The 25,823-nt window shown below is 40.0% G+C and overlaps 2 protein-coding genes across 4 annotated transcripts in view; one reads left to right on the forward strand and one right to left on the reverse strand.

The window, feature by feature from the left end:
- Positions 1-1,436: 1,436 nt before the first annotated feature.
- On the reverse strand, positions 1,437-8,021 carry LOC135263603 (homeobox protein CDX-1-like). Its single transcript, XM_064351845.1, has 3 exons — positions 7,468-8,021; positions 2,849-2,997; positions 1,437-2,031 (listed from the first exon to the last, which is right to left on the reverse strand). Exons 1-3 carry the CDS (start codon positions 7,883-7,885, stop codon positions 1,834-1,836), a joined length of 765 nt encoding a protein of 254 aa, XP_064207915.1. The 5' UTR covers positions 7,886-8,021; the 3' UTR covers positions 1,437-1,833.
- Positions 8,022-18,946: 10,925 nt separating this feature from the next.
- The window catches only part of LOC135263605 (platelet-derived growth factor receptor beta-like), a 40,550-nt gene continuing 33,673 nt past the window's right edge, over positions 18,947-25,823 (forward strand). For all 3 annotated transcript variants that reach the window (XM_064351848.1, XM_064351849.1, XM_064351850.1), the window contains exon 1: positions 18,947-19,867. The gene's annotated coding sequence lies outside the window, so the exon portion shown is untranslated. The remainder of the gene's footprint in view (positions 19,868-25,823) is intronic.

Consider the following 25,823-nt stretch of genomic DNA (forward strand, 5'->3'; position numbering starts at 1 on the left):
TTGGTCTATTTGTTCGATCCTCACCTTGCCCTTTGGACACCACTCCCTGGGTTCTTTAACGAGACTGGCAAATAAACCTGTGCGTGCGGCGGGGCCGACTCAGGGCCGGGCGAATGCCTCCTTATGCCCTGATAAGACACCTCCAGCAGCTCCCTGTGTCATCCGCAGTTTAATTGCACTCAATCCACACATTTTGTTTTTACTGTACAAACAGCCACGGTTCCCACGGCCGCCATCGTCTCTTCCTCAACTGACTGTTCCTTTGGTTTTAATGCTCCATATAACCTGCTTTTGTTTTCTCATTGCTTCACACTAAGACCTTTGGTGAGAAGACTTTCCTGGCCAAACACCTGGCTTTGACATGTAGTTTACTGTAGATCCAACGTTTGTTCTTAACTTTGACTTCTGTGTAAGCAAATATTGTTGACTTAATTTGGGTAAAGACTGTGTTTGTGAAGAAAAGAAGGCTAAAACTTTCAGCTCAATTTCAAAGTGCATTCCAAAATGAACAGTTTACACTGCCCTTGTTACCTCAAGAATACAGAGTTTGTGACTCTGAAGTACAAGGCCATTAACCAAAATGAATGGAGTGGAGGAACTCATGAAAAGCACTTCACATTCTAAAATATCAAAAACAATATGGAGGAAAGAAATTACCAGTGTTACCCAGTGAACAATCTTTGCTTCACAGGAACATTTTCAAAACACTAAGATGCTACATTCGGAAAATTGTGATAAGCCTTGCCCTGCACATCCTTTTTTCCAGTTTCCTTGGTTATCTTTAAGTTTCAAAGAATGCTACAGTTCTTTCGTTGTTTTCTAAAGATTAGTTGTTTAATTTTGTTTTTTAAGTTAAAAAAATATATTTGGATGGTAATTCATATTATTCATATTTTATCAAGAATGTTTGCGATGTTAAACACTATTTTCAGAAAGCATTCATATTTATAAAAGCTGAACTTTTACTGAGCTACCTTAGCAAGCTATGGAAACTACCTTGGCTATAATGACAACATTCAACTTTAGAATTTCCGATATTGCTCTGAAAAAAAATGCTTTAGTCCACAATTACCTTGGGTTCAATGTATTTTATCGACCCAGAGGACGCTGCTGTGTTTCAACAAGGCCATTGCCAGAGCAATATTGATATTTCTCACATAAATATATTGATAGAAGACAGCCAGTATTGCTTCAACTGACATTGTTCCATTCATTTTTGTTTGTAGCTATGCAATCCTTTTTAAGAGCATGTACCATGACAACAGAAACTGCACAGAGCTGACGTTGTAAAGTAAAATGAATATGTTGTAGGTAAGAAGGGGAATGTGGAACACAGCCATTTGGAAAGATATATGGAAAATATCATGTATTTGTCTTGTCCCTTCTCTAAAACTATGATTTATCCTTCCTCAAAGATTAAATTAGGAAACAAAAAATGTCAATAAAGCTTTTTAATACAAATTATCTTCACACGCACATACACACATTCAAACTGAGTATCAAATCAGGAGCATTTACAAAGGATTTCCAGCAAGGAGACGCATTTGATGAGCAGTGAACAGGTGGAAGAGGCGACAGCACTCAAGTTACGCCATTAAGGATATAGCTTCATATTTATAATATAATATATATCTCTTCTCTCTTTTTTCTCTCTCTTAGTAGTTTTTAACAAAAAAGCGCAGCAAGCAATAAATGTTCTTTTTTTTTTCCTTTTCTTTAAGTTCAAAAGCTCTTGGGGTGCCGAGTGAAGACTTGCCCAGTGTATTTGGTAGGTGTCCATAGAGTAATGGTTATTTTTGATAGTCTGCCAATAATCATCAGAGAGGGCCCTTCTTAGTATTCCTCTTTGATGGACATCGGCATGGATGGTGATACAAGACCATTGCTGCTGCTGGTCACCATGGCGACGTTGCTGGGGGTGCTGATGCTGGGTGGGGTGGGCGTGGTCGTGGAGGCCTGCTGGGGCTGTTGCATCTTCTTCTTGTTGACCTTTCTCTCCTTGGCGCGTCTGTTCTGGAACCATATTTTCACCTGCCGGCGAACGTGACAGAAGAAGCCATTAGCACTTCCTCCTCTCTCTTAACACTTTAGTCTGGATTGAATCTTACCAAAGTAATCTTTATCATTATACGATGACCTGCAAATTGAAGCAATTACTATTTTCCCCTAATCTTTACATACTACAATGAGAACAATTTCAGTTAGTGTTGCAAAACTATACAACTATTTATAACATCACCTGCCAGTGTTATGGACAAAGATCACTGACAAATGGGTTCCTAATATTCTCATTTAATCCAGTCAAATCATCATGTAGTCATTGCTGGAGTAAAGCTCCCTCCTAGAAGGACTTCCCTGTGGTGAGATCTGGATCAGATCTGTGTTGTTGTGTCCTGCTGGTGAACCCAAGAGCAGGCCTCGAGACCCATATTGGTTAAATAAATATATCTAGCTATTTAAATGTATGTAAAAAAAAAAGGGTCTGGTGAAGAGGTAAATATTTAAATGCCACTCCTTGATAGCAAGCTATAAAAACAGGGCATATGAGGCATTTATCTACTGCCTATGGTGAACCCTATATATGCTGAAGGACATGGTGAATAGATGCTTACTTGACTTCTTTACCTTAATAACTGGTGGCTTCCACATTTGGAAATGTATATCATTTGTTAATTTTCTATATTTGCATAATGATATACTTGCTTCATTGGAGGTATCTCAGCATAAACATGTAAACCCAAAGGAGACCGTGTTCATGCATAAGTGTGCCAGTGACTATTCATTGTACATTATAGGAGGGTAGAACCACAAGCATCACACATACGTGTGCCATGTGTGGGGGACTCACCTGTCGTTCTGATAGGCTGAGGGCGGTGGCAAGCTCCGCCTTCCTGCGGATGGTGATGTAGCGACTGTAGTGGAACTCCTTCTCCAGCTCTAAGCGCTGGTGGTCCGTGTACACCACTCTGTACTTGTCTTTTGTCCGTGTCTTGCCCCCTGTAATCGAACAGAGCAGCACGTTTATTTTTACAGCCATGGACCATTGTCCACTACTTACATGGATTGAGAGAGTGAATTAAAATTGAGTGGGCTTTAAAACAAGTTCCATTCCTTTCTATGAGGTGAATTAACTTTCTTAAATTCAGTTTACCATTCCTCAACACACAAAGATTCATTTAATTAAGGGTATTTGATTAGACTTTTTCTTTTATACATATGTAATTAATAAAGTCATTTTTTACATAATTCATTATTTATTCATTATTATTTATTTTATTTTATTTTATTTTTACAGGAAAGTGGTTTTGATTGGCTTAGACTGAAAGACGGACACACATTATGAATTAGACGAATATTTCTCTTTTTTTAAAAGCACCTTGGATCCCCTTAACCTGGTAAAATGGATATAAAATGCTGCAGCGACAAAATTTCTGGTTCATTTCTTAAATGAAAGCTTTCATGAAAGCACACACACGCACACAAAGACAAGTGATGGCTGGTCAAGCTCAGCCTTTTAATTGGGCTGTATATCAAAGTCAGTTTATTCTGTCTTCTGTGAAGTAGGACCCTAAGAGCAGAGCCGGCAACCGAGTTAAAGATTAAAATGCACCACAGAAGAAGTGACATTTGGGAGAGGCTCACTGGCGGCGCGGGGTTGGGGGGCAAGCGGCAACGGGAGGAAATCCAGTCCATTAAGCTTGTGAAGCCCACTGGCGCCGGAGAAAACCTGATTAATTCTGTTAATCGTGCCCTTCATAATTCATTCAGCAGGGAAGCTGTTTCAATGGCTCTCCTTATCAAAGCCCTGTGTTTATACAATGTCATGTCGACTGGGGCGGCTGAGTCTGGTGTGTATCGATCCAACACAAAAGTCTTTGTGGAATATGAAGATACTGTATTGATCAAGGTAAACCTACCGTGCAGGTAGATAAGACTGCGCGGTCGTCTTTGGATTACTGTCCACTTGTCAATCTGTCGGTCTGTCTGAGATATATAGTACTGCCAAGTTCATGAATAATTTTGCATGGCTTTTATAAAGGAACATTTGTAGAGAAAAAAAAAGAGTTGTGCAATGTTGTTTTCATTCTTCAGGTCAATTTGAGGGGACAGTTTGCAATATGTATGTTACACTTTTTTCTTTCCTTCCATTGCATTCCTATGAATTATTTACCATCCACACTGTTGCTATTAAAACCTATTTCTTTTTTTCTGTATTTTCCAGTTCAAGTTTCTTTCTTTGTAGCATAGACAATTTCCAGTTCAATTTATTCCAAGGTACTACCTGAACAATCTTTATAAGCCACATAGTAAAATTCCCAGTGCTAATTCAAATCCAACAGAGTACATATGAGTCCAATAGAGATCATGGGTCCTCTGCAAGAGTTGATTTAACAACAAAATTGTTTTACTGTGCAGCGATTGGTTTTGTACTGTATTCACTCAGACTCTGATTTCTCTACCTTCTGATGACAAGCCACTCATCAGGACATGAGTTATAGCTCTGTGTTAAGTCTGCGATGTCATGGCTGCCCCAGATAAATTATTTTTCAGTTGCTCCTAATGGAAAGTTCATGAGAAAGAATGGATCACGCAAGATATGATAAAGTGGCCGGGCTCTTATTTGGAGTTAATCTGTAACATGGGCTGTAAAATGTCCTGCCCGAGACAACGAGATAACCGTGCGCACGGGGGTCCAGTTTTGGGTTAGAAACTGGTACAAATGCGGAAAACGTCTTAAGCCTGTAGCATGGAATATGATCATGGCATAGCCAAGTACCTGCATGGCAAAATGTTCAGTATAAAATCAACTCTGATAGAGTAAAGTTAACTCAGATAGAGTAGCTTATGCATGGTCCGTATTGGACTGATATGAACTCTGCTAGTGGGGATTTAACACTGACAATTTTGCTGTGTATTTATGTTCCCATAGCATTTATATGGCCATTGTCACCTTTCAACATAAAATATCAGCCATCATATATACTTATTTAAGGGCCCAAATGTGACAGCTGACCCAGGTGCAATGTCATCACAGTAATGTGTAGCCTATATCAATTCCCCGTCTTGGCAGAAACAGATTTAACATAATTCTGTTTTTTTTTTTTTTTCTAGTCGCCTTTAAATAATATTTTTAAATGACAATATCATAGAGATTGTTAAAAGTTATGCACTATCACAGAGTATATCACCACTCTGTCCAGTTTTGAACTGGATCGAAACGACCAAAATAATCAGATGCCGACTTGAGTAGGCCAAGTGTTGGAAAAGTCACACGGCGATAAAACAGCAAGCATCGTAGCCTGATTCTCAGTTCGCATCATCAGATAAATTCTCATCATTATTCTAGTAAATATTAAACGATTATTCTTTAGCTTCGTCTGAATTCAGATTGCTTCAGCTGAGTTCAATTGACAGACCCCAGATTTTTTTGTTTTAAAGTCTATCATATTTATAAAATGATCTAGAAAATTATCCTATTTGTGTGTAGTTTTAACCACTACCTTACTTCTTTAGTCTTCTCTATCCATAATCAATACAATTATTAAGCTGTCCAATAGAATGAAATCAGTTTATTTCGTGGACGAACTACATCAAAGTAATAGATACCCAGTGATCCCCGCCTCGAGACATGCAGCGAACAAAGGATGACAACAAAGCAAACAATTACTCAGTGTCGAGCGCCTGGGGCAATGGTGGACAACAAAACAAAACAAAAAAGCCACCCGCAATTTGCATTACAAACTCTTCAAACCATGCGATTTTTTTCTTTTGTTTTGTTCTGTTTTAGTACAACTGAAGGAAGGCACTTCCAGTTTTCACAATGGAATTTTGTCCTGACGCCGGGTTTTAACTGCCTTTTTCAATTAGTTTTCATGTTGGCTCGAGACCATGGCGCGCCTTTTTTGCTCTGACGTTGCTGTCATACACATGACTTATTAAATTGACCTCATATCGAGGATCTTTTGAACAATATGAAAACAAAAAAATGAAAAAAAAGGGAAAATTAGGAAAAGAAACACTCACCTTTAAACATTCTGACTGATAAAATTAGATGCGATAAAATATGATTTAAATTTTTTATTTGTAAAAAAAAAATTGTATAATTGTTAAAATGCGAATATACGAATGCAATATTAAACTATAACATTATTATAATAATAACGATAATGATTATTATTATTGTTGTTGTTGTTACTTCTTCGTATTATTATTATTATTATTAGAGGAATAAGAAAAAGACTGGAAGTAGTAGCTATAAGTAGCAGGAAAATCGATTCATATTATTGTTTTTATCAGTAGGAGGAAAATAAAATTATACAGTACTGTAAAGAGACAGTAAATGGTAAAAAGACAATAATCGCTGATAAATAATCATATAATTGGGCAGAAGTACGTAAAAACAGTATTTAAGCAGTAAAATGATTGGACCTTTTCACCTTGTAAATCCATCACATATATTGTGCCAATAAAACCGATGAGGTTGTGTAGTTAATTGCATGGCTTATTCAAGATGAAATGTGCAGTGATTCAGGGATGAAACTTGTACGCAATCATACAAGGTGTTTTGCACATTTACAATGTATTCCACAAGCGAATGCGCTTTGGAATATTAACCTGAACGCATATTCGATATAATTACAAAGGGCTTTATTTTGAATATTTGTAAAATACATAAATAAATAAGTACTTGTCGCATAAGATATTTTCATGTTAAATATACTACCGTTGAGTTCAGTTTTTTTTTTTTCAGGTAGGCCTCATAAAATAAATACAAATTTCGATCTTTATATATTTCTAACAAATGTCGCTGTTTATTATTATGGTAAAATAGCTTTGCTGCCACGCTCGACGCAGACCTATGTTATATTATCCGCATTTGCCAGCAACATTAATAACTGCTATTTCCATGTCAAGCAGCGAACAATTCGCTTGCTAATTGAAATTGCTGAACAAAAACAATACACATATGTAAGACAGCAACTGACAATTCGTATAACTACCCTACAGCTCTTATCCGTAGCCTATATTCTTTACGTCTACGGCAACAGGACAGGTGCACTTAGCGGACATATGTCTACAGGTGGACAGGTGAAGTGCGCGTGGCTGTCAGGTGGCATCTTTGTTTCAGCATAAGCACATTTTTAGTTGGATTTACCGGAAACAACTGTTATCGGCCCACAGACGTGCACGATTTTGGAAGCCGATTTTATTTCGGACAACTTCATATAATCCGTGTTAAAACTATTTCGCAAACCGGCATGCCGTCCGACAACATGTAGCTAATATGTAGCTCTATGCCAATTTATCGCTTAAACGCCCTGCCTTTTTACTGCTCATGGAAGCACAGTAAGCCAATAAAACAATCAAAAGTGCATTTTGAACAACTAAAAAACTATACATTATTATTTGGCGGTTGTCTGGATAACAGCGTTTCTCACACAGCACCGCTCCCACGGCAGATATTACCTGAATTTGTTGGAGGGGCACTCCGTCTCATCCAGTCGTACGGGTTCCGTCGTTGGGAATTTGGGGAGAGCTGACCGACGGATGAATTCATTGGCGGTGGAAGAAGTCCAGGGGGCTGGACAGGCGAAAAATCCGGGGGGCTGAAACTAAGTTGCCCCGGGTTCGAGGTTGTGGGCCCTGTCCCTGGCCCGTACGGTGCCCATTCCTCCCTTGGTGGTGCGTAGGCTGAGTTCCAACCCCCCGTTTGACCGTGGTGGGGATCATTGGCGTTAATCCCAGGGACATGGTGATATCCGGTGAAATCCGGGTACTGTGGCGGTGGTGGAACAAAGTTTTGGGGGTTCAGGTTGAGGCTCGGGTGTCTCACGGAATTGGGGTACATGCTGGTGTCCTTGTCCAAAAGATAACTCACGTACATCTTTCAAAATGAGTTCTCCTGCGCATAATGCGCGTCCAGACTGAAACACCGGTCTCCTTTGGTCTCGAGTTTTAATTTAACCAAACCACTTCTTCCTGTGTGCCCCTACCTGGACTCAGTAACTTCTTGTTTGCCAGACTCGCTGCCAGTTAAGAGGTAGCACCATGACGTCAACTTTTTTATAGCCCCCCCATCCCCACCCCCCCTCCTTGTGCTGTCCGTCAGAGATCATTTACATAGAAAGACAGGCTTGCATTTCAAAGGCTGTCGAGCACCAGCATCAAAGCTACCGCGGTGTGTAAGAAACAATTTTACAAATCATGCGGGAGATACCTGCAGCACTACTCGTTGGTTATATCAGTGGCTAACTTGTTCTGGCACTGCCCGCATAGTTCTCCTCTTAGCCTGGGGGCAGGGGCACGGGAGATTTTTGGCGACGTTAGGCTACACACCTTTCTATGGGCTTGAGGTGTGCCGTCGAAAAACATCAGGGGACAGTTTAAAAACAGAGGCAATTAGCCTAAGTGCACGAGGTTCCTTATGAAAAGTGTTGAAAAGTGACTGAAAAGCGAGCCACATTTATTCTCAGGGCTTTCCACCTAAAGGTTTGTTGAGATTTTCTACTCATGAAACAAAAACATTCCCAAAAATTATGCATGATTTTCTTTCGCAGCATTGACGGAAAAAACAATCTTTATTTGAATGGAGCAAATCTTGTTTCATAAATATAAATAAATATTTAGGTCCAAATTTTTATTTATTTATTTATTTATTAAACTTCACTGCCCCACGTGTATTTATAAACAAGCCTAAATCAATTTAATTTCTAAATAAATGAAAATGAAAATATTATGCTCATAGGGTATAGGCAATTTATTTAATCCCCATTAGCCTATAGAAACAAACGCACATTTATCTGTGATAAACTCGATCATTTACAAGCAGTGTTTTTTTATATTTCAACTAAAATAGGTATATAAATAGGTTCTGCTCTGGCCAAACAATTTTATAAGAATTACCCCCAAATAGTTAGACTATTGTTTGGTTACATCAGACAACTAAAGGTAAAACACAGAGTGACTCCGGGTCTGTATTGAAAAGAGACCCTGCATAAGGGAATTTCAAACAGATCTCATGGGCGATAGTCCGCCTTGGCCCCGTGCCCACCTCTTCGAAACACGTTGGCTGTTGTGTAAATCATTAGGGTGGGTTTACCCGGAGTAACAAAGACAGAGCGGCTTCCAGAAATCATTTAATTTTAATACGCTTCCCTGGCCTCCCCGTGCCATCGTTTTATTCATGCCAGCTATCTACTGTTCCTTTCTTATTTTTTTCTTTCTGTTCGTCACCTAGTTGATAGTAACCTCTTGATAAAAAGGTCACGGACTGAACATGTAGTTTTTTTAAGGAGCCAGTCAACAGCGTTTCCCTATATGCCTGAAAGTCAATTGCTCCTGCCATTATTATACCATTTTATTCATTCTTCAAGTCTTTTTTCCTTCTAAATTTACAAAAGACACATATTTAACAAGTTATATTTTCAGGACTATGGTTAAGAGTAAAAGCTATATATTATATAATTTAGATTTCTGATCACATTCCTTGCTTCCATTAGTAATTAGAAGCATGGAATTATATTAGAACGATAATTATATTGCTAGCAATAACAACGGGAAAAACAAAAATAATAATATACTTTTGCTTGACTGTTATATGCTGAAACTTATTTTTTCCCGCTATTTAAATGGTCACTTCATATGAATTAATATGACATTAGTCTAAAGATAATTTGTGCTGCAGCATGTCTTTCATTGAAGGGCGCTGTTCGGTTTATTTCATTATTTAGTGAGACATTTGTTAAAATTTTCAATGTATTTTCTTGCCAAATATTTCTTAAAATATAATTTCAAATACATAATTGATAGCAATAATTGCAATAAATAAAATGTAATGTAGGATGATTATCACGAATTGTAATAATATATTAATAATACAGCATACAAAATTGTTTCTTAAAAGTACATCTTCCATAAAAAACATAATAATAATAATAATAATAAGAAGAAGAAGAAGAAGAAGAAGAAGAAAAAGAAGGAGAAGACAAAGAAAAAGAAGATGATAATGATGATGATGATGATGATGATGAAACAACAATATGTAAATGTTGTTATTTCTATTATATAGAAGTTACCCCATCCATAGGTTACTTATTGAAGTATTTTAGCCACAGATGTTCGTATATGCAGTAGATGTTGGTGTCAACCTAATTACACTATGCTGTCCTTAATTTGTCCTTTAGCAAATATAGTAATCCAATGTCAGGTATCAAATGTTGATGACCAAGACAGAATTTTTGAAATTGACTTTATTTAATCGCTTTTCAGATCACACCCTTAATCAAGGAACCTGGAACCTCATATTGGGCACAATGAAAATTACATTTTGATTGAAAGAGAAAGAATAATAGTTCAACATATTGTGCTGACATGCAAACCAAGTATTGCTTCTTAAGCATTGCATAGGTTTTTCTTTTTTACATCCATTATAATACTAATATGGTATGCTGTGAAAGATTAAAAAAAAGTATAACTGATAGATTTATTATAATTTTATAGATAAAAAGAGAGAGCGAGGCTTTGTGCTACCTTGCAAAATATGTTCAGTGAAGGTAAGTCCTATGAACATTGCACGACACAGAAAAATGTCCAGTGTTAATTCAACTCTGACTGACTACTGTACACGAGTCCAGTTGGGACCGTATGTACTCTGTAAAATTTGATTTAACATTGAATATTTTACTGTTTATGTCTTTAATACTACAACACTATTTCTGAATGTGACTTTTGTTAGGATACTAATACAGCTCGGCAGCCCAGTAGCAGTTGATACAAGGAAGAACACAACGTAAATGATGTTGATTAAAACACACACATGGGGGGTGGGGGGGTTCCAGGGAGATTCCTGGATCTCTATCCTGCTACTGCGCTGGTTAGCATTAGCATTAGTCAGGTGTGCGTGACCCTCTCAGCAGGGGCAGGGTCACCAGGAGGGGCTTCCTGAGAGACGGGGGCGTAGTTTTCGTGAGTTCCTGCAGCCTGCCGTCTGGCCTGGCTTTCTGTTATAGCTCTTCCCCCACCACCACCCCCCCCCCCTTCCAGTCATGCACCCACGCATACACAGGCACACTTGCATACGAACACATATACATGCACCATTCACCACAGTCCTCATACAAAAAAACAGATTTTTATTTATTTGTAAAAAAATTTTTTTCCATAAAAGTCATTTTGGGTAATTCAGCCACAGCTTGGGCTGAATGGACATGCACAGACAATGATTACGGCAGTGCCTCAGACCAGGCCTGGGAATGCGCACACAGTGAGAGGGTTGAAAGGGACTTCAGGTCAGGTGTGAAGCCACACTTAGCACCCAGGCGCCACTTCCTGGGGGAAGGTGGTTGTCATGGGGATGGAGACGAAGCTCCATCGGGAGACCAGTGGGAGAAAGTGACCATGTGACCTCTGTGGTGTGACCTCTGCAGTGTTCTACTGGTGTGGGCCAGGCGGGGAGAAGAATTGTGCAATTCCAGGCAAAACCTTTTTCTGTGATCTATATTACTGTGAGTGAAATCAAAATGATTTACACCCCTCAAATTATATGCATTTTAAAGCCTACATAAAATACAAATATATATATAATCAATATTTGTAATTATCTGAAATAAAAATGTAACTGTCACTCTGCCTTCACTGCAAATGCAATTGTTACATAATTGGTGAAGTTGAGTTTCTCCAAAAAAAAAAAAAAAAAAAAAAAAGATACAGTTGTTATGTTTATTTTTAGGCCAAAGCTGAGGACAAATATTAGCCAAGAGTTCAGAGGGTGTGTGAAATATTATCTTCGATATCATGCAATAACCGAAGTGATATTTCAATAAATTAACCGCTTATCGTATGACTTTGCTCTGCCACAAGGCCAGACTGCATGCCTTCCCCATGCCCGGTTTATCTGCCAATAATGGTAATGTTTGCACAGTGACAATGATTAGTTTGAGGTCATTAACAGATATTTCTTTGGAATAATTACCAGACACGTACTACAGTACAGTTCCTTCCTCTTATCATAAGAATGAGAAAAACAAAAACAGAAGCTAGGTACAACCACACCAGGTGGGGTGGAATCAGGTGTATTGATTAGGTGCTGGATTTTTGTGGTGAAACTAGGGCCATGTCGGAATCAGTGCATTTGCCTACTATTGAGTATACAAGTTCCATGTGCAAGTTGTATACAAGTTGTATACCCAATATTAGGCAAGCATGCTGATCTGGACATGGCGTTAGTTTTCTGTGACACTAGGTTGTTTGAGACAGAGGCTGTGGGAGGAGTTGGGGGTTGGGGGGGGGGGGGGGGGGGGCTGGGGCTTGGGTGTGGCTAGAGCTTCTGAGAGGGCTAAAGCACAATTTCCTGCAGGATGTAGTGCCACAAGTTGTGGCACTTAAAGTTGGAGTTGGAGTTTTTTGAAAAGGCAATGGGCTTACTTTCCAGAAACTGAGCCATGGTCTCCTGTTCCATAACTTACTGACCTTAACACGGTGGCTAAAAGAAATGTCCTGATACAATACTGACCCAGTGACATCACCTTACATTTATACATGCACTTTTAGCTTGAATAGCTTTCTCTTTAAGACATGCTGGTTTTGATTTCATACGCATGTGCATTTTTTCAATTATTTTGAAAAAGAAAAGGCTTGCTGAGGAGGCGCAATTATCTAAACAGGCAGAAGGCAATCAGAAGTCTGTGCTCAGATGGTCAGATGAACACACAAATATTTGATCTCAACCGCTGAGATGCTGATAAAAAAGGGGGGATACGAGGACAGAGAGGGAGGGAAAGAGAAGGAGGAAGAGGTGGTGGCATAGGCACAAAGGGAAAGAGAGAGGGAGAGGGAAAAGAAGGAAAAGAAAGAGAAGAAACATTTACAGAGGGATAGAAAGGGGAAAGGGCGGAGAGACAGGGGAAGGATCACGACAGTCAGTCTAACGGCAGCTGATTCGTTCTCTGTGAGGAATGGCCATCTGCTTCGCACGCAGTGCCATCAAAGAAATGGACATGTGATTCATTTATAAAAAAGAAAAACAGATTCTCTGAAAGGCCCTGCTTAATGATGGGGAGGGAAGCATTCGGGAGTCGCTGGGTAACACAAGATTCACTCCGGGTGAAAAAAGCATCCTTGCTGACTCTTTAATGCAATGCGCAAATATTTCACGGCTGTTTCCTGAAAATCATTTCACCGCTGACACATCTCTCATTTTTTTTCTGGCCTGCTAATAGAAAACAATGTGATGCACTAGATACAGATCTTCCAAAATGCACCAAAGCTTGTGCTGAAAGTCTGGAACATAGGTGGTTAAAGAGAATAAAAAATGGCATTCTTCATTATTAATCCTGATCCAAAGTCTTAATTTAGTACAAAAGGTGACATACCATACAGTGCCTATATTTAAAGGCTCCAGTACATTGGAGTTGAAATAAAGCAATAACTATGAAGTTAAAAGTTAAAGTTTAGACTGCCGGCTTTAATTTGTGGGTAGACATATCCACATTGGGTGATCTGTGTAGGAATTACAGCCCTTTTAATACACAGTCCCCCCATTTTAGAGAAACAGAAGCAAGGGGACAGTTGGCTGCTCAGCCATTTCTTGGCTAGCTGTGTCTCTTTGCATTATTATTTCATGCAAAAGAAAGCTAAAAAATGCATGCATTTGGAGTTTGTTGCTGTTGTCTCTTGACAGGAGCATCATACAAGTGTCAATGCCAGTAAAGCAAGCCATCATAAGACTAAAAAAGTTTGATAAATTGCTAGGAAGCAAGAACACACTGGTGAGCTCGGCAATAGCAAATGACCTGGTGGGACCACAGAAGACCACTGTAGTGGATGGCTGAAGAATTAAAATCCCTTTTCAACTGCTTAACAGACCAAGAACACTCTTCAGGATGCAGGTATAGATGTGTCAAAGACAACCATGAAGAAAAGACTACAGCAGCATGATCTCATAGGGTTCACCACAAGATTCAAGCCACTGGTAAGTCCCAAGAACATATCAGTTCAAGGTTAGAATTTGGGAAACAGCAGATTTATAAACTGTAGTGCTCTGGAACTCTTATGGACAGACGAAATTAGTATTAACCTTTACCATAATGATGGAAACAGAAAAGTGAGGGGAAAGAAAGGAACTATTCATGATCCAAAGTACTCCCCTCATCTGTGAAACAGGCAGAGTTATGGGGGGGGGGGGGGTGCATGAAAAGTGCTGCAAATCTTATATGAATCACCAGATATGCATGTAAATATCCTTAGATTAAAGTTGACAGTATGCACTTTAACGTCATATTTATTGTTTCATTTAGAATCCAGTGTGCTGAGGTAAAACAACAAAAATAGTTTCACTGTCCAAATACTTACGGTCTGCATTGTGTTCATATATATGTGTATGCATGCTGCACATATGCGTGTTTGTATGCTGCACACGTACTACGTTTAGGTTTTTTTTTTCACTCTTGTGTAATTGAGAACAAAAGCAGTCAGCAATTTTATTGAAATAAGGAGTGAAAAGGACAAATTCCACCATCTAGTGGAAACACATCATACTGCAGCACAGCTTCTTTTATAAAATTAGTTCCAGCGTAGTAGGAAACTGCAAAGGATCGGATGAGGGCTTGTACTTGAAAAAGGTTGCTATGTTTAAAAAAATATATATACATTTAATATATAAAAATATTTTTGAATGTATATATATTTTTTGCTTGCTTAGTTTTCTTCCTGTGTGATCTGGTAATTTTATTTCTCTTTAGAAGATGTGTTTCAAGGCCATGCTATCTTGGTGCTATCTGCGCAGATAGAGATTCATGGTCAGTCTCACTTTAAAGCCTATTTAAAGTACCCGTTTCAACAAAAAGCACATTCTGATGGTAGAAATTATTTTTACATCATTACCAGTTGCAGCATGGAGCAGTGGCATGCATGTGGTTAGAGTTAGATCATTCCATAAATTTTGTGCAGTTGAAGGGGGAAAAAAACTGGCCAGAGGGGACTTTGAGGTCACTGGAACTGCAAATGTTGCCCTTTTAACAAAACTCAGAACAGCTAGCTAACAAGTTTTCCCCTGAACCTGGTATAAATCAAGTCCAAAATCAATGGACTTGCAGCTTCTGTGGTACTTAAGTAAAAACAGGAAATATTTGCTGAAGGAGAATACTCCAGGCTGTAACTGACACTCTGGGATATGACTGACACTCAGGACTATAACTGCTACTATGGGCTATAACTGACATTCTGGGCTATAACTGACACATGAGGCTGTAACTGCTACTCTGGGCTATAACTGACACTCTGGACTGTAACTGACAGTGGTCTGTGACTGCTACGGGCTGTAACTGCTACAGTCCGTGACAGCTACTGTGGGCTGTAACTACTACAGTGGACTGTGACTGTTATTCTGGACTATGACTGATATTGTGGGCTATAACTACAACTCTGGACTGTGACGGCTACTCCAGGCTGTAACTGCTACTATGAGTTGTGACTGCTACTGTGGGTTGTGTTGTACTCAGCCTGACTTTAGAAAACAATTAAGTCAATAAATGGTAGTTATTGAATTACTGAGCTCACGTAGTATATTCATAACCAGCTTATAGATATTATGCCCAAATGGATACATAATTTCCTGCAACAGTACCAGGCAATGTTTAACTAATTTATTATTATTATTATTATTATTATTATTATTATTATTATCATCATTATGTTAACGTAGCAGGAAAGTTGGCTAAATAAAATCACTGAAGCAAATGTGGGCATGCATTAAAAAGCAAGAGAAAGCTTCAAGTCGTCTGTAATTTCTCTATGAGTATTTGATAGCCATATTACAAAGCGGTTTTCATATATTACTTATATAACTATGTGTGCTGCTGACAGTTCTCTGGCTCCCGGTTTGAAAACATTACCTCACTTCAAAAACTGCATTTTAGCAGAAAGCACATATCACCAAGGAAACTATGGGCCGTGTTATAAGACTGAAGTGGTGTTTGCAGGTGTAGGGTCCGGCACGGACATGCCAGGGGGGTGGGAGGGAGTGCATCAGGTTTAAAAGGCTCCTCTGTGTGTGCACACCCGTGTCTGGGGCTCTAAATCTCCCACTTCCTGAGGAAGGCACAGTCCAAAACCAGTAACGCGTGCTGACACGAGGCATGCGGGACCGGTCTCCGGCGTCAGAGAAGCCCACACCGAGTTAAGTCTGGAAACGTCCAGTTTGAACCCCGACACACTGCTCTTTTTCACTCGATTTTATTGTAAACAGAGTTCATTTTTGATTGCGTCTGGTCCACAAGATTTGAAATCTTTCTGTAACGGTTTGCGAAAACTATATTTATAAACATCTCTGGGTTACGTCAGTGGATCTATAGAGCAGATACTCCCGTGTTTCTCCGTGTTTTTGTCTTTCTCTTGATGTCTTTCCCACAACACGCAGAAATCTCAAGCATTTCCTCTGGAACAGGACCTCTCGCTCGGTTCTACTTTCTCCGCGTCTTCTAACAGCGTGATTTAATGACCCTCTCATTCGTGTGAACTCATGGCCCTGGAAAGCTGAGAAGATATATTTGCGAATAATACGTATGCTTTAAGACCTACTGTGCAGACAAAGTGAGTTCACTCTTTAACGAAAGGCCACCGACAATAATTCAATAATTCAAAAGTACAACCGGACCGCAAGGGGGAGAGAACTATTATATAGTGTTATCCATACCAAGGGTATTTTTGGTGATATGCTGACACGTAAATCATGCTTTGCGTTGTTTAATTTATGTTCAGTGGTATGTACAATTGTAATGTAAGAGAAAAGCAACACTTTTTATGGAATATTGACCATGCCTGTAGTGAAAAAAGCTAATTTACTGAAGTAGTACAGTAGTGTGTGTGTGTGTGTGTGCACGCACGCGCGCGCGCAAATGGAAATTATGATGACAAAGGATGGTGGTATACAAATATTTTAACTTCTGAATTTAGCGGTGTCTCCGATCCGAGAATAACAGTGTAATCTCCATCGCTACGGATAAGCAACAAAGGCTCATCTTCTTTTCCCTGTAGTTCACCCTCATACACTCATCTCCCATGACCTCCAGCTATGATTTGTTTGGCAAAAGCTGGCTTAAAGATGGAGGCACCATATGTTTCGTGATGTCGTCATTGTTGTCATCTGAATATTCTAAACCTAATCTGGAATATTACGTTTGTGAATATTGTTTGCTTTTACTTCTTTAATGCAACATTCATAATAGTGTATCCTTCCAAGTTGCCTCCCTCAGAAGTATTCTTAGTATTAGTGTATTGGATTAGTATTACTGTTTCCTTCATTAATTAATCTATCCCATCTATAATAGTACATAAGAGAAACAAAGCCATTGGAAATGGAGGTCGTGCAGAACTCTGAAATGATGGTATCGTTTCCACAGCATGCTTATTTGATTATCTACATTTGCCATTTTTGCATCCTGCAAAATGTTTCTACAATTTAGAAACAGTGCAAACAAACATGTGCTCTCTTCCCAAATGACAATAAAATAATGCTCATAGACCTAGCCTTTGGATTAACCAAAGGAGTTATAGAGGACTGTGTTCCTGATTTCAGGCTAGTGCCAGATGAATGCATGGGTGAATTGTTGTTCCCCCATTGTTTCCGGTAAAAAGTACCTCCCTGATTGGTGCTGTTCTTGAAACATAAAATTAAATGTTTTCCTTGCTGCAGTTCCAGTCATCTACAGCACCCCCTTTCCTCTCACAAAACTGTCCAAAGCTGCTCCCTCCTCTCCTATGCAGCCCCCCTTCACTTCCTATTTCCCTCCCCCCCCACAAGGCAGATGACAACCCCCCAGTTGCCCCCTTGTAAACCCCATACTTAACCGTTGCCTGTCCTAGGGTTCCTGTGCAAATTTAAGGCACGTATTTCCGGCATGTTCCGCGGGGAGGGTGAAGACGGCGTTCTGTATCTCTCTGCCCCATCTGCGTTCTGTGCTCATGACTCACTGGATGTGAACTCAACAATCCCCAGAGCCCGGCTGGAACCTCTCCGGACCTCCGAAGGTCCGGCGGTTTCTGTCCATGTGATTTAAGTCATCAGGCCTCTCATGGACAACAAAATCGGCAAGAGATGGTGAAAAACAAGGGCAACTGACTGAAACACACATGGGAAAACATTCACATAACCATAAAACATACTACATGCAGGGGCATGTGTGCATGTGCACATGCATGTGGGTGCATGCACATACATGCACATGCAAGCAGGCATGTAGATACCCACATTCATTCACGCACAAACACACACATGCTGCACTCATATATATTTATATATTTATTATTGATAAGAATTGACTGGATACAACAATAATTATTTGTCTGTGATGTGGTGCCGTTTTTACAATGCCCCAGAATCCAACGTTTTTGCTTAACAGGCTTTCTTAACAAAAACGTTTTGATTAAATAAATAAATATATAAACAAACAAACATATAAATACATAAATACATACAATAAGTGTTGTATTGCTGAGGGTGGGGATGATGTATTTTTGTATTTCAGTTTCATTTGACCAAAAAGGTTCCAATATGTATTAATTATGACAAAAAACTGTTTTTTGACACATTAGTTTTTCCTCCATTTGGGTAAAGTTAGCTGATCCTAATTGCTCTGTATTGAGCCTATCCATGTATAGTGTCATAAATGAAGCACATCCCAGGCTAGTTTTCAAAATGAGAAGTGGGCTCATTAATAACTGCCTGCAAAGAACGATTATGTATCCATCAGGATTTTAGGCGCACTCTTTAAAAGTTGCCAAAGTGAGTTCTGAGAGCCCCCCGTCCCCGCCAAATCATCACTAATAAAACAGAAAGCCCTTGCTCAGCTGCTGGCGAACCTAATGAATTTTTGTAGCCATCCCCTCACATCCTGAGAGCGAGAGAGAGAGAGAGAGAGAGAGAGAGAGAGAGAAGAGAGCCAGGGCTAAAAACAGTCCAGTGCGGAGCAGAGGAGAGGTGGAGAAGAGTGGAGGGGAACTCCTTTTTTCTGTTTTGCGCGAATCCAAGCTCCACTTCCACTTTTTCTGAAGCCAGAACAGCACTCTTTTCAGTCTTTTCCTGACACCCTCTTAGTGCAATGGTGTGATTTGCATTTTTCTACTTAGGAAAAAAAGAAAAGAGTGTGAAGCAGGCTTAGCACATTGCCGGAAAAAATAACACTTTTTCTTTGTCTTCTCCTTTTCTGCTAGAGCTGGGCACTGCTGTGGAGCTTGCCTAAACGTTTTTGCAGGAATCCCCTAACACCGCCCCCTACCCCCTCCTAGCAACCCCAAACTTTTCCATTTTCTTGTTTTCCTTACTCTGGAAAATACGGACAAAGCTTAGCGTGCTGTCTTTCATGTGGCTGTCTGCTTTTTGTTTTTCTTTTTTTACAAAAAGCTTTAGTTAATGTGCCAGACTGCACCACTCCAGAAACATTGTCCAATAAAAAGGGAAGTTTAAAAAGACTAATCAGAAATAGACATTGTTGGGATTTTTTTTCTTATTCTTTTTCTTTTTTGGAGTTGGTGAGTAACCACTGCACAAGTTCTACATTTTTTTGTTTTTTTGTTTTTTGGAGAATTTGGAGCTTTATCCTGGAGATGCACATCAGTTTTCATTCATCTGAATAAACACATCAGGGGGCACCTCTCCTGTTGATTTCTGGGACAGGAAGAGATCGAGCCCTCGCTGCGGCAGGTCTGAGGTTCTTCTGTACAAAATACTCCTGCTGCACTCAGAACATCACACTGTCTGCATGTAAGCCTGGAACGCAATACATATCTGGCAGAGAAGCACTTCGGACCATGAAATAAGAGAAAACAAACAAGGTACAGGACGAAAAACAAGTGGAAAGACAGTACTTTGAAGGTAAGAGAAACATTTTGTTGTTGTTTTCTTTCTGCTTTCTCAGTGAAATGGCTACCCCCACCACAGAGACGGTTCAGTTGGCTATACTATCAGAGACTGTTAGTTCTTTATTCATAGTTACTGTGGCTTCGTTGAGAGTACACACACCAGTGTGTTTTCAGTTTGGCTACCTCTCTCACCTGAGGCATTCCCAGCAGCCTCTGCTGAGCTAACAGTGACTACTTAGTAAATATATGTTAGCATCTCCAAGTACCATACACATGGAACCAGAAGATGTATTTGTATGTGTATTTAATAAATGTACTAATCACAGCTTTATCGACATGATTACTATGCAGAGGATATCTACTAGACAGAGAAAGAGAGAGAGAGCAACCTTAGCCTAGTAACTCTGAAAGTGTATTGCCATTTGCTGGAGGAGGATTGTGAATTAAATATTGGAGAGAAGATTCTTATGACCTGTTTGACATGACCTGTAGATGTTACTCTCCACCGCAAAAGACTGCAATCGGTTCACATCACTGAGTTCCTGACAGCGCTCGACAGCTCCAACCATTTTGGGGATCATGAAGCCTCACTCCCGCATCACTAAAAACAACTGATTAGTACATCTGGGTAAAGAGCTTGAAGGACCAGTTGTGCGATCATCTAGCTCGGTCTGGTTTTTGTGCCGTTGCTCAGTGTGGGGTTGAAATGAATTGACCAATCACATTCTTAGGCTTCTGAAGCTGCTTGGCAATTCTGACACAGGTGCAGAATGTGGCCATCACAGCTGTCATGGTATAAACTATGCTGTGTACTGTAAAGGTGTATACTGAGCTCCTGACCATCCTGGTTAAAGAAGGGTTAAAGGAAATCATATAAATTTATCTTTGATGGCAGACTTTGGAATTTTGACCCGTGTCACACAATAAGAGCACAATTTCCAGGAGGGGCTTTACATCTATTGTTGAGTAAGAATCTAGGAAGGAAAAATTCTCATACTCTGCATATTCTGCTTGTCGTGGGTTTTCCAGTTCTTTCCCTCCACTAGTAGCTAGCTGTCCATCTTTAGGAGTAGAGCTGGCAAACCCATTAAATACATAAACCATGTTTGAAAGATAATCGAGGCCCACATTCTTATAAGCGTACTTACGAAAGAAGGAAGAGGCCCATGAACCAGCCGGGGAGATCCTGCCACTGATTATTATGAGTACCCCCCTCACAGTGAAGAAGCATGCCTGTGTCAATACAGGCAAGGGTGTGTGTGTGCGTGTGTGCGTGTGTGTGTGTGTGTGTGTGTGTGTGTGGTGTGTGTGTGTGTGCATAACTATAAATGTAAAAAATGGAAACAAAGTAGACTTCTTTTATGGTCTTCTCTGAAAAAAAGTCTGAAATTGCTTATTTCGCCAAAATGATGCAGTGTGCATAAGATCCCACCCCAATCCTCAGTTTAAATGAACAATATGTGCATGGTGGCATCATAACAAGTCACAAGCAGAAACTTGGTGATTCATAAACATTTCCCCTGATGAGGTGCACCTTACTCATGAAGTGCTGAAAATAGAGACAATGAAAAAAAGCCATTGCTGTCCTTGTCAAATGATGCATGCAAACAACATACCTAGCAGTGGCACATGCCTTTTTTTAAATTATTGCCATTTTGGGATGCACTATAAACCAAGAACTGTGAGAGAACGACCTGGAGAGCTGGAGAGAACAAATTATGTTATTGGATGAGCAGATGATCGTTTTTGAGGCCTCATATCAGGAGTGTCATACTAAATCCCAAAGGGGGTCTGCAGGTTTTTGTGGTTTCCTTTCAATCAGCTTCCAGTTAAGGCCTTGAGAACAAGGTTTGTGGATTCCTTTGCCACTGACTTAAACGAACCACCTGTGCCAAGAACACCCCAAACACCAGCAGACACTGTGGCCCTCCAGGACTGGAGTTTGACACCTGTGCCTTATATGATTCAGAAGTTCAGGCATTCTCGTGCTAAACTCTATTTGTGTCTTGCACTGTGAGCTTTTCTGAGGCGTTTTTGTGGTAAAGAATTTGTGGTTTGTTATGTGACAATATACTCAGTAACATCGACGTTGCACCATGCCCCGCAAAGAATGCGCCCAGCACTCTGCAAGAAAGGCGCTTAACCCAAATAACTGCCGCAAGTATCCAGTGGACAGTATATCAAATGTATGCTAATGTAGCTAAGCTGGATAAGGCCGACTGCCAAGCAAACGGAGAGAGATTTTTGGGTTTATTCCTGAGGCGATGTGTGTTTGAATGCGCCTCAGTATTCGCTCCCCAGCTGAATCCCGGGCCCTTTAATGGTGCGCGTTGTGTATCATTCCAGTCCTCTGAGCTCTTCTGTTTCCCCAGAGCTGCCTACACAAACAGCCAGCGCTGCGAGTAGTTTCGGCCCGCGCGCACACAGACCAACCCCACAGGCATTTCGCTTTATCAAGAGGCCGTTCCCAGGCAGAACGCTAGCCTCGGAGCTGTGACATCGGGACAGGACACAGTCCGCTTGTACGCCGGACTCGATTGGGATCCAGGGCAATGCCCTCGGAATGGTTTTTCTGTTTTGGTTGTGGTGTTTTGGAGGGTCTAATGACCTTTATAACAATGTGTTGTTATTTGAATTGTTTTAGCTTTCCTTCTTCTTCTTCTTCTTCTTCTGGGTTTGAAGGCAAGCTTGGAAAAGGGGGTTACATCCAGAGCCTGAGACTTAATTGTTTTCAGATGGTTCTTTTTCATTTGTGTGTGTGTGGGCATGTGTGTGTGTGTGCACATTTGTGCATGCATGTGCACGTGCATGTGTGTGCGCGCACATTCGTGCATGCGTGTGTGTGTGGGGGGGTATGTGTTGTGTGTGTGTGCATGTGTGTGGGTGTGTGCATTGCATGTGTGTCTGTGTGTGTGTATGTGTGCAAGTTTGTGGGTGTGTGTGGGCATGAGTGCATGGTTTGTGGGTGCACTGTATGTGTGTGCGTATGTGTGAATGTGTGTGTGTGTGAGTTTGTGTGAGTGTCCGCTGTCTGTCACTGAGCCTTGGGAGAGGATATTCTCAGAGGAATTTTTGGAACAGGGCCATTATTTTGTTAACCAGATGGGAACAGTTTAGGGGCCCAGTTACTGTCTGTCTGGCTAAGTCCTACATCTTTCTGACTTACACACTGGTCATTTTCAACGCTTTCTGTTCACAGCAACTGGATTTAGCCTTCTCATCATCTGGCTAAAAGAAAACATTGTTTTTGCATTGACGCTGTTAATGTGAGTCAACATGCTGAATGCATTTACTCTGGATTCAATCAAGCCCACATTGTAAATGGATTTCATTATGAACACCTATTTATTTTCTGCATTTATCTTGCTGACTCACCAACATGGGATTGTATGAGGAAAATTGTGTGTAATGTGCTTCCATAAATGTCCTCATGTAAACAAACACATAATGCAGAACTTCTGTTTGAGTCATTTCCTGTTTGTTCATTAGCTTTTTGCTTTTCTTACTCATCTTCTAATAATCTTCTTCTTTTCTTCTTTGCTTTTAAGTTTTCTGGCCTTCAGGCCTGGAAAGTCCAGGCCAGTCCTCATTGGACTATATCTACTTCAAGTAAAACCAGCAACCAAACAATCACAACAGCTGTTCATTGCTCACAGTACCCAATGGCAGGACACATAAGGACAGGTTCTGGTATTACAGAGGATTGTAGTGTCCCAGCATGCACTGTGCTAGTCTAATTCTGTAATTTCTTTCAATTAGTTTATTCATAATTTACAAATGTTGTTATGTGGAAAGATTTATTTGGTTAACCTTGTTGATTTTTGCAATTATACATCACTATGTAGTCCATTGTTTGTTCTGTTTCTTTTTTGAAATGACAACATTGAATGTGTGTCATTTGTATAAAGGAGACACCACCATTTGCTTTCATGTTTCAAGTTTATTGGTTGATGAGATCTGTGTCTTATATCTGTATTTATAAATAGAACCCAGTTTCTTAAAAAATAATAAATAAATAAAATATCAGAATAATAATTGATATAAAAATGATACCAAGTTGCAAGTAAACTTTCACCAGTATATTTCACTGGAACTACACAAGTCCAATCCCTAAACAACACAACTCATGTTTTCCAACATTCACTCCTGTGCATTTTAAATACGGATACAGTAAAGTGTATGTTTTGTGTATGTGAGTAATTTGGCTTTTTCTGCATTTTCTTTTTGTTGAGTTTATCTATAAACAGTGGAGGCCAGAAACACACATGTGCCCATACATAGTGGAAACCACTCATGCACACAATGTTCAGGGATGGTTTTAGAACAGAGGAGAGAGTTCTGTGACTCAGTCTTGGAGGCGTTCCAACATATGTTTTCTTTTTATTTTGGCCCCAGGTTAATCTTTGCTGTGGCATGTTTTTTTATGCTGTGCTGAAAAAAGATGCAATGGTTGTGCTTCCATTAGTACTAGCAGTTAACTTGTGAAATTTTGGAAATACAAAGTGTGGCAAGCTCAACACTAACACGTGTTTAAGCTGTTAACAAGCTGATGTGCTCAATGCATTGTAGATATAAAAATACACTTTTAAAAAACAAAAAGGTAAAAATTTTGTTTAAAGGTAAAATGCTTAAAGGTTAAAAAAAGTAAATTGCATGTGAACATAATTTGTTCATTTAAAAAAAAGAATAAAAAAAGAACATTCTACAATTCACTGTGAAGCAGTCATAAGAAAAAGGACCCATAGGGCTATGACGGCTGATAATGCTAGGCCTGAAGCCCACGGGGTGTGACCAGGATAGCCTGAATGATAACATCCTGGCATTCTATGTCCAACCATGCCCTTTCCCTGGGTTTCTGGCTGGGGAAAGACTGTGCGAAGCAGAGCTCGATCCGATTTAACACCTCATGTGCAGCTCTGCTCTGGTGCTGTGATGCTGTGTGGTCCAGCCCCCGTTGTGTGTGTCGCACTGTCGGATGCGTAATGTCTGCAGTGCTCCTCCTTCCTTCACACACCCACACAGGAGAAGAACGGCTGTGCCCCTGGGTCTGATAAACGTGATAACAGCCCTGTTTCCGCCATGGGAACTGAGTACCAGAGAGCGCACTGTAGGGAATGGGAGAGGTTCATTCTGTCTAACTACTATGATGCTTTGACAAATGAATGTAGAAACATATAAATGTATATTACCACTAGTCATGAACAAAAATGAATAAAAACTATGTAAAAATAAGAATATAATACTAGCTATATATATTTTTCTTTTTTTTTTAGTTCTGTTTTTGATGACTCAGACTCTAGTGCCACATAAATTTTTTTTTTTTTTTTTCAGTCAGAGGTGGAAAGTGCAGGGGTCAGAAAGTAAAAGTCCTGCCATGTGTTTCTTCCACCCATGAACTCGGCCAGCTGATTTCACTAATTAGCTCTAACTTCTGGCTGAGGAATTGGGCAAATTATAAGATCCAGGGGATTGGATCAAAACACTGGGGAGCACTTTTACTTTCTAAACCTGGATTTTCCACTTCTGTTTTTAATTCACTCAGGCTGTTGGTAGTTTTTTTTAATGTCTATTTTGCAAACGCTTTAAAAAATGTCGCCTGGCTCTATAAAAAAATGGCCATTTATTGCTCCAGCAGCTAAAATTATATTACTGGCAAAAAAGCCACAGGTACCCTGGACAGCACACACAATGTACATTCTGTAGCATATAATTATTTTTTATGGCTGTAAGTTTCCTAGGGAAAATCACAAAATGAGTGCTGCTGGTTGGCTCATTCTGTTAAATGACTGTTCCAGTGTATGAATGAGGAATGCAATCCAGACAGTGTCAGTGCTTACTGTGCCCAGTATCCCTGCAGAATGCTGCACAATTTGTGCTAGCATTGCCCAGGGAATGAGCTTTGCAGCCCGCCAGGTAGACAGTGTGTCATCATGCGCTAGCGCCCCCTGCTGGTGTGAAAAGAAGCAGCG

This window comes from Anguilla rostrata, chromosome 9, assembly GCF_018555375.3.
Source record: "Anguilla rostrata isolate EN2019 chromosome 9, ASM1855537v3, whole genome shotgun sequence".
Taxonomy (NCBI): Eukaryota; Metazoa; Chordata; class Actinopteri; order Anguilliformes; family Anguillidae; genus Anguilla; species Anguilla rostrata.